The 9,532-nt window shown below is 37.4% G+C and overlaps 1 protein-coding gene across 3 annotated transcripts; it reads right to left on the bottom strand.

Annotated features, from left to right (window-relative positions):
- Positions 1-1,100: 1,100 nt before the first annotated feature.
- Positions 1,101-4,837, bottom strand: LOC113331765 (phosphoglycerate kinase-like). Of its 3 annotated transcripts, XM_026578404.1 has the most exons (6): positions 3,397-3,683; positions 3,118-3,276; positions 2,693-2,968; positions 2,207-2,291; positions 1,955-2,023; positions 1,101-1,477 (listed from the first exon to the last, which is right to left on the bottom strand). In XM_026578404.1, exons 1-6 carry the CDS (start codon positions 3,475-3,477, stop codon positions 1,443-1,445), a joined length of 705 nt encoding a protein of 234 aa, XP_026434189.1. In that variant the 5' UTR covers positions 3,478-3,683; the 3' UTR covers positions 1,101-1,442. The 3 variants fall into 3 exon arrangements, 2 of the variants coding, with proteins under 2 accessions (XP_026434189.1, XP_026434190.1); XM_026578405.1 differs by lacking the exon at positions 1,101-1,477 and having other exon boundaries at positions 1,793-2,023; positions 2,207-2,288; XR_003351176.1 differs by lacking the exons at positions 1,101-1,477; positions 1,955-2,023; positions 2,207-2,291; positions 2,693-2,968 and adding exons at positions 3,919-4,179; positions 4,450-4,837 and having other exon boundaries at positions 3,397-3,710.
- Between the last annotated feature and the right edge of the window lie 4,695 nt (positions 4,838-9,532).

The raw sequence follows: 9,532 nt of genomic DNA, 5'->3' as shown, positions 1-9,532 counted from the left end.
AATGCTGCAAGATTTGATATTCTATCACTTATAGCAAGAGATATACTTGCTATTCCCGTCTCTTTAGTTGCAAGTGAATCTGCTTTCAGTACTGGAAAGCGAATACTTGGTCATTTCCGAAGTTCTTTAAAACCCCGAACTGTGGAAGCATTGATTCTCCTACAAAACTGGTTAAGGACACCGATTGATATGGATCCATCTACATTTGGAGCTGAAGAGAAGGAGGATGACGTCTTAGAGTCAGGTATACAACTTTCCTACATTGATTCTCCTACATTTGTCAAGTCTCTGTTGTTTTCAGTTTCTTACAATATAGTATAACCATATGTATATTCCTGAATCTAAAGCTTAGAATCTAAAGAGACGAGCATAAGCATAAGGATGTTAGACCAACAAGTGATGAGTTCCTTCAAAAGAAAAAAAATTGAAGCATATGAGTTCCTTAAATGAAATGAACAGAAACCAGTTTGAGACTGTCCACTGTTTTTTTTTTTACCCATAAGATGGTCCATTCTCATCTGTAATTGCCACTCCTCTTCTAATGAGACTGTCCACTGTTGCGATTGCATGTTGAAATAGTGAACCAACCAAAAGTCTGAAACCTGGGTGCTCCTCTTCCCTCTCTCTTCTTTCTTTACCCATATTGCATTTTGGAGATATTGTGATAGAACTATGGAATACAATTTTTCTTTACCCATATTGTATTCCATAGTAGGATGTTGGTATTATTACTTGATGTTGGTATTATGACTGAATTATGTTGTGATATTACTTGATATTGTGACTGAACCAAAAGTCTGAACTTGTTGTGATATTGTATTCCATAGTAGGATGTTGTGATATCTCTCTTCTAACAGATACAGAACTTGTTGTGATATTACTTGATGTTGGTATTATGACTGAACTTTGAATCAAATCATTCACTATTATGACTGAATCTAACAAGAGATAACTTGTATGCAGATTTATTTGGTGATCTTAGTACTTATTCCATCATCATAGATGATGATTGAAGAAGAAGGTCAATATGAAGAGCTTTTGGTGAGGATACTGTTATATGAAGAACAAGGTCACGTGAAGAACATGGAATTGGGCTGGGATTCATCGTCTATTTCAAAAAGAATACAACTCTTTTCTTGAGAATACTTTTGTTTGTACATTTTTTATGGTTATGCTTTTGTTTCTAAATTCATCGTTGGTCTACTAGCACAACATCTATTTCTACGCTTAATCAAGTGATTACTAGATATACAAGTTATTCTGGTGCTTCTCTGTGGTTTAGCAGTACCATGGACCATCATTGCTGTGTTTCGCATGTCCATTGTTAGACATGTTTATACTTGTGGTTGAGGCTCTGTTGAGATGACAGGAGCAGGCTTGAGCTGCTGCAATGGTAATGTTGGTGCTTGAAATGGTTTCTGCCATTGGTTACAGGTAAGGAATTATGGAAGCATCTTAGATGGATCTGAAATGGGCACTGTAAAGAAGCAGCATAAGATGGTGGTTACAAAAGGAGCTGAAATTTTGTATTGCAGGTGATATAGATGGTGCTTGGAGCTACATGGAAGAAGAATTGTGCTGGTGGTAGTAAACGGTTATACCCGCCACCCTACCCTACCCTACCCGCCAGAGAATGTGTTGGGTAGGATCTTACCCGTTTAATGGCGGGTAAGGTGGCGGGTAAAAATTTTCTTAACCGCCAGTAAACGGGTAGGGTGGCGGGTATAGGCCATATCCTACCCACCCTGCCCGTTGTGCAGCCCTACTCGCAATCAATCTCTACTATATTTCGCCGTACCTATTTTTGCTAACAGAAAAAACATAAAAACATTCTCTTGTCTTCAAAGAAAAGATTATAACCCCTGGAGTTAAAAAGCTTTTGGATTTCTTTAAAGAAAAGACTACAACCACTGAAATTTTCAAATTTCTTCTTGCTTTGATTTGTCACTCTTACCAGCAGCCGCCTTCTGTGCAGGATGAGGAGTTGCTACATGGCCCTCATGACCCTTGCTTCCATCGGCACCTACATTCAAAATGAATATTTGAGATCTTCCTACCATCAGTATTGCAAGATAAATCTACCTGAAGAAGTTCAAGTATAAACAATAAGAAACAACAAACCGCTAAATACATCTAACTAAATTTTACCTGGACCACGATAACACAAGGACAACAAGAAACCTATATCAAAGTTGGAACTTATTACCAGATTGCTGGGGCATACTCAAATGAGCCTTCTTGTCAGCAGGGGTTTTGGATGCAGAAGTCTCAGCAGATCTCTTCTTGCTCTGCTTCAAGTTCAAATATGTGTAAAGTGATAAAGTGACTATTGATTAACTTACACGAAAAAACAAGAATGACTGAGCAGAGAGAAAAAGCTGAAAGGAGATTCATTTCTTACACAATTACAGAGAAATTAACTTTACTGCTGACACTGCAGCTAAGAAAGGAGCAAAAATGAGTGCAGGGCAGAGGCTGGTTTACACTGGAAGGCCTGTTTTTTTGACTAGAGTTGAATATCCAAATGTGGATTACTATAGGATCTGTTAGTCATTCTTTTTGATCAAAGCCTATGTAGTTGGCTTCTTTGTTGATTTTTCCCTTTTTGATTTGTAACTTTCACTTCCTTTTTTCAATTAATAAATATGTGATTCAGAAAAAAAAAAAAAAAAAAGCTGAAAGACCACAATACCTTGCCTGAAGAATCTTCACCTTTGTCATTATCACTATCATCTTCGACATCATTGTTATCATTGTCGATGCCATCTGAAGCTCCGGTATAATCGTCTAAAGCCACAACTCCTGGTAGCAACCTGCCTTCTAAAAGAGGAAGAATAGGACCTCCCATTGAGATATGGGAAATTCTATCGGCCAAACCTTGGCTCTTCAAATATCCCCTCGACCCACCACCAGCTACAATCGTAGTCACTCCCTTACCAGTAAGATCAGCCAAACATTCAGCAATTTTCTGCAATGCAAGAAGCAGTTAACACCGTATGACCCATGGCTGTGCCAAGCATGTCTGAGACGAGTCACATAACACACTATAACTCTGTAATCATTTGGCTAATTTCATACAACTATATTATGCAGAAAAGCTTGTAAAGTGACACATACCTCTGTCCCACTAGGCCATCCGTCCGTAGCATATGCTCCAATGGACCCAATCCATATAACAGTCTTCGCATCATTGAAAGTCGAAGTGAACATATTGATAGAAGTGGGACCGATGTCCACCCCTCTCCAACCATTTGGGATACGAGCTATTGTTGCATTCTGCATTAAATCACATTCAAGTTAAAAAAAAAAATCACCCATTAACAATGTAACTAGGACCGGAAATGCAAATAATCAGATATGACGTCGTAGTTTTAAGAAAAAGTCAAAGAAATAAACCTGGACATCGTGAGGAGGACCTATTCGCCTAACCAAAAAGTCCAATGGGATCACAAGATGCACTTTCTTCTCCTTAGCCATCTAAGGATTGCCTTTGCAGGGCCGAACATGGACTCCTCTACGAAGGATGACCCGATACGGCAGCCTTGGGCCTTCCAAAATGTGAAGACCATTGTTCCGCCTAAAAGGAGGATATCGACCTTATCCAACAAAGCTTCAATAGTTTTCCTCATTGTAGAGAGCTTTGAACCACCAACAATGGCAGCAAATGGTTTCTTACTTTGTGAGACAGCTCCAACAAGATACTCGAGTTCCTTAACAAGATCAGGAACCAAATCAAGCTCTCATACTTTCAGTAATTAAACCCGAAAACACCAAGAAGAAATGTGCACAGGTGTCAGGCCCTTTCTAATTCTAGAGTACATACATGGAGAGAAAGAACAATGCATGCATCATGTTTGGCCACATGTACCAAAACAATAGAAATACTTCAGGTGCATTAAATAACACAAACAGTCATACCTGCTTCATAAGTAGTCCAGCCACAGCAGGTTTTAATAATTTAGCAACTCCCTCTGTGGATGCATGAGCTGACAAAGTAGTGCAAAATGCATCATTGACATACAGGTCAGCTAGAGAAGCTAACTTCTCTGAAAACTTGGTGACATTCTCCATCTCCCCTCTGTGGGTTCTAACATTCTCCAGCAGTAAAACGCCTCCATCCGGGATTGCAGCAACCATTTGTTCAACATCTTCTCCGACGCAGTTGGGGGCCATTTGAACCTATTCAGGAGCACATGCTAATGAGAACATTTACAAGGAAAACTTATGAATCAGGGTAACGGAAAACTCATTACGCCATCTTTTTGTCGCTAAAATGTGAAATCTCAATACAATAAGACCAATATAATCCATATATCACAGATATAAAAGCAAAAAACATTAAACGAACAGGTTTTAACAATCAAAACCCGTTACCTCAAAATCAAATATATTACAGAATCGTATTAAAAGACAACCAAGAAAAACAAGGTCAGATAACCAGACACTTACAACGAGACTTCCGCAGAGAATTACCCTAGCCCCATGAGCAATCAAGTACTGAATAGTGGGACTAGCAGCCTCAAGTTTAGAAAGATTAGTAATCTCCGCCTGATTTCCGATCAATGGACCATCAAAATCAACCCTCACAAATACTCTTTTCCCTCGCAAATCGTCATCTGTTAGATCATACAAATTTCTCTTTCTCTTCGGTGGCGTCTTTGGTTCAGGAGGATATTCTTTTCTAAAATAAATTGGGACATACTTTAAACTCGTCATTTCAGAACAAATTACTGCAAATCCCCAAAACACAAAACTCATCAATCAAGATCATTAACTAGAACATAAAAACATTAATTATGGGACCAATTAAAACTTCCGAGAAGAGCGAGATTCTATCTGTGAGGGACTGAAGGTTCAAACCCTAAAAGGGAACAAATCGCTGTTATTAGGGGTGCACATATCCTACCCTTACCCGCCACCCTATCCTACCCGCCAGAACTTTTACCCGTATCCTATCCTACCCGCTATTGGCGGGTAGGGTGACGAATAAATATTATTTTATCCGCCGTAAAATGGGTAGGGTGACGGATAAAACCCTAGATTATCCTACCCTACCCGCTTACCCGCCTCATATATGTAAAAGACCAAATAATCCATGTCCTTTCTTTTGTCTCGTGCCCATTGATCAGTTATTTTAAAACAAATAAGGGGTAAAATGTGAACTCCATTTCTTTTGTCAAATCCATCTAAATCAGTAACACAGAAATAAACAATTCTCGTTTTCTTCCACATCGTTTTCTCCTTCAACCATTTCTTCAATAATTCTCAGATAAATCTTTGAAGTACCCGAAATCAGCCATGGCTTTGAGATTAATAGCTAGGGTTTTAGGATGATTCTTGTGAAGCCATAACGCAGAAGCATAAAACCCTTCTTTATCTGATTTACCAGTACCTCTCACACCTCTCAAGTTACATATCAAATTCAAAGTTGTTAACGGATCTCGTTTAGAACCCTTTAATCAGTTGATTCAAGGTAAGATCTAACTTCAAAGTTGATTTTGTTTCAAATTTTTTTTTTGTGTTAAACTGATTGAAATCATAGGGTTTTACGATTTCATGTATGTTGCAGGATACGATATTAGGTAATTTTAATTGATTAGAACAGTTCCAATATATGATTGATTAGACATAGTTCCAATCATAGCTAATCTTAATTGAGATTATTGATGTACATTGTTTGATATGAATTTGTTGCATAATACGAGGAATCTGAGTGCGCAAAGCTAATGAAGGGTTTAATAAGTGGTTCTTCCTCCTCCTCCTCCTCCACCTCAATTAATTCCTGATTTGAAATCCAAACTAATTTTCAGGTGAAAATTCACTAAACCCAGATTTCCTTTTCCACTTTTTTTACCCAAATACTAGGAGGGTTTTGTGTAGTTGAAGTAATTTTTATGTGGGGTTGCTCATTTTATTTTTAGGAAGTTAAGCTACTTAGATTGAACGAAAATTTACATATTTGTATTTGGAATCAGTCAGTGTGTTTGTAGGCAGCCTAACAAGTACACGTATTTGCTTGGATTGTTCCTCTCTGAATAACTTTTGAGCTTAACTTATATAAGGAGTATGAGGAAAGATTTATCGTTAACATATATATGATTTTCAGTCGTCTGTAGTTTGTAATTGTTTTGACTATGGGTAATATAAACAAGGATTATCAGTGGAGAGTTGGTGTATTGATGAGTGCAGCTGTTTTCTTAATTCTTCTTCCATTGATTTATGTAGTCTTGGGGTCCAATTCATCACTAGCTAATACAAGTATGTGAGCACACAGTCCATGATCCATGCCATCTCTCTTTGTTCTCTATTGTAGCTTTTTAAGTGGGACGTTTTTCATCAATTACTAATTGGCATTAGTGGTTGATCAGTTTCAAGTAAAATGTGTGCTATTACTGAATAGTTAATTTACATTTGGTTTTTCTAATAGTGTTACTATTTTTGGATGGAATTTTAGGAATCAACAAAATTGATGTATAGTTGAACATAAACTGTTTTGATATGCCTTAGTTGAGATCTTGTTCCCTTGCTTATATACAACTCATTACTCATTGCTTGAATTGGAGAGCCAGACTATATTTTCGCACTATATACGCATTCATACGAAATTGATTCGTTTAGAATTAATTGTGAGAAACATGGGGTGAAAATGATGCAACATGGACATCAGATTATATCAAGTACCTAGTCACTATTTACTCCAATAATGATCTACTGCAGTACAACTCTGAATTCGTGATGTACACATGTCTTTCAAGATGGTTTTGTTTAAAGCACTTAAATAATGCATTTCTGCCTACATATGTTGAATTAGAATTGTAACTTGCAAAGCGGACATGTTGATTTGTGATTGGTTGAAACCATTGCTTGTAGAGACATACTACCCAAAATTGGTGCTTGCAGCTCTTGCAAGCCAGTTTAGAATTGTTGGTGCGTATGATGTTGTAACAGTCCACTTAGCTTCAGTTGGCCTCCCACCCGAAGTTTTCTAAATATTAAGCAAACAATGTAAACCGTTGGACTCCAAGCCCAATATTAAGAATTTGTTAGCATTTAATATGCGAACTACCTACTAAAATTTATGTCTATTTTTCAGAAATAGCTTGAGGCACACACTAGAAGCTCGTCCTAATATTCGGTTTCAAACTACAGAAGTAAGTTATATGTTGAGTACCTGTTCCTTAGCTCGTCCTAATATTGAGTGTGACCTTACTTACGGAGGATCTGTTTTATAAGCTCATATCTGCTTATCCTTAAATTTTCATGTCTTAGACTATGACTCTTAGTTGTGAGGACAAAGCAGTCCAACAAATCCGACTTAGTTGAGATCTTGTTCCCTTGCTGTGAAATCAATTTGTTCCGTACCGTAGCTTGAGAATCCTATTAATCCATAATTAAGAAGCCATTGGAGTCGGTGGTAATGGTATTAGTCCTTGAGACATGAAATTCTTTAGTTCAGAGTGATTAGAGGTACTCCACCTTTCTTTTAATACTTCATGTAATACTTCTTTATATAGATGATGGCCAAAGAGCAGGTTTTAGTGCATAAACACTTTTTGCATAATTATTTATCCATTTTATACTGTCCAAGACTATAATCTGGAATTAGTTTAAAATTGATACTTGGTCTTATGTCTACTTGAAAAGTACATATTGATATTCCACACTTTGTATTTATACGTGTTTATACTTGCATATATAATCAAAGATCATTCTAAATAAAATAAATGAATTTTTGATACAATCTATCTGTTATGCAACTGCAACTGATTCCATTAAATTAAACTGATATGTTCTGCAGATTTATTTGGTGATCTTAGTACTTATTCCATCATCGCATATGATGATTGAAGAAGAAGGTCAATATGAAGAGATTTTGGTGATATACTGTTATATGAAGAACAATGTCACGTGAAGAACATGGAATTGGGTTGGGATTCATCGTCGATTAACTCGTTTCTTGAGACTATAAATGGCTTTGTGCCTAGCAGGAGACTTTTGTTTGTTCATTTTTCCCTAGTTATATTGGCAGTACCATTGGGTACATATTCAGATTAGTTGGATCATATTTGCTCTGTTGTTGCAAGATTTATTTCTTTTGTTTTTTGGAAGTATTTTCTGTATTTACTGCTGACCAGAAAGTCCTGCTGATCATATACTTTGTTTTCTGTTTTTCGGAAGTATTTACTGCTGACCAGAAAGTCCTGGAAAAAAATAATAATAACTGTTATACCCGCCACCCTATCCTACCCGACCCGCCAATTAATGGGTCGGGTAGGATCTTACCCGTTTAATGGCAGGTAGAGTGGCGCGTAAAAAATTTCTTACCCGCCAGTTAACGGGTAGCGTGGCGAAATGGGCCATATCCTACCCACCTTACCCGTTGTGCACCCCTAGTTGTTATCTGTGGACCGATAAAGAGAGAAAAGAGGTTTATCAATCAATGATCCCACTGACGAATAAGGTTAGTTGTTTTTCCAAGCTGACCAAGCGTATCTTTTTATAGAGGGCGAGCATACCCCCTAACTTGGTGGGATTTAAACATTAAACCAAACCTTTTACCTATTTCTTATGAATCCTGTTTTTGGACGTACCTAAATCTTTTTAGGCATACAAAACAATGGTCCTAACTTGGGTGATCTTGACCATCAGGGGTTAGCCCAATTGGCCAGGAGCCTGACTCTCAAGTAGGAGGTCAGGAATTCGAGTCTCCACTCAAACATTGGAATACTCGTGTAATTATACTAACTTTACTATGGGGTTCATGGGGCCGAGTTTGCTCAGTGGGGAGTAAGCCGGTGGCTACGCTTCCGGGGGCAGAACGAGCCTATGTCTAGTTTAAAAAAAAAAAAAAAACTTGGGTGACCTTATAAAGGGTACCCTATTGGTAATTCAATTACATATATACCCTTAAATCTTTTAAATTACTAATCTATCCCTTGCCCTAATACAAAATCCTAAAATCATTAAACCAAAAAATCAGTTTCAAAACAAACCTTTCTTCTTCCTCCTCCTCTCCTCTGCCGAACCTCCTCTCTTCTTCTTTTTTTTGCATCGCAGCATCGCCGAAATTGATAATCGTCGATTCATTAAAAGTTTATCGACGATTAAACTCAACTATATAATGGGTCGTCGTAAGAAAGTATCGCGTTCTAATAGATCAATTGAACAACCAGTTGAAGATGAAGATATAAAAAGTGAAGAACAAACTGAAATTCAACCACAAATCCAACCCGAAGAACAAAGTAAAGAAGAACCAACTCCTGAAATGAGAATAAGAAGGTTAGTTCTACAAACCCATCTCGTATTTGATGTTTTTGATTGGTATAATAGGTTGAATTCGTCAAAAATTAGGGTTTTGTGGCGGTTACAGGATAGGGTTCGGTGTAAAATTAAGTTTAGATTTGCGCCGAACTGTTATTGAAACCGAACTCTGAAAGTGCATATGAACGGTTCGGCTTAAAAGTACATATTAGTTATGAGCCGAACTTAGTCACATAGAACCTTATATTTAGGATCGGCTTATTCGATAGTA

Source organism: Papaver somniferum, unplaced genomic scaffold, assembly GCF_003573695.1.
Source record: "Papaver somniferum cultivar HN1 unplaced genomic scaffold, ASM357369v1 unplaced-scaffold_128, whole genome shotgun sequence".
NCBI classification, from domain to species: Eukaryota; Viridiplantae; Streptophyta; class Magnoliopsida; order Ranunculales; family Papaveraceae; genus Papaver; species Papaver somniferum.
Note: the sequence above shows the minus strand (reverse complement) of the source record. Positions and strands in the feature narration are given on the sequence as shown.

Excerpts from the sequence above, each read along its gene's own strand:
- LOC113331765 (XM_026578404.1), bottom strand. The coding sequence starts at position 3,477 with ATGGCTAAGGAGAAGAAAGTGCATCTTGTGATCCCATTGGACTTTTTG. Across the intron at positions 2,292-2,692 it reads GTGAAGATTCTTCAGGCAAG|CAGAGCAAGAAGAGATCTGC; the intron begins GTATTGTGGTCT and ends TTGAACTTGAAG. Across the intron at positions 2,024-2,206 it reads GAGTATGCCCCAGCAATCTG|GTGCCGATGGAAGCAAGGGT; the intron begins GTAATAAGTTCC and ends TTTTGAATGTAG.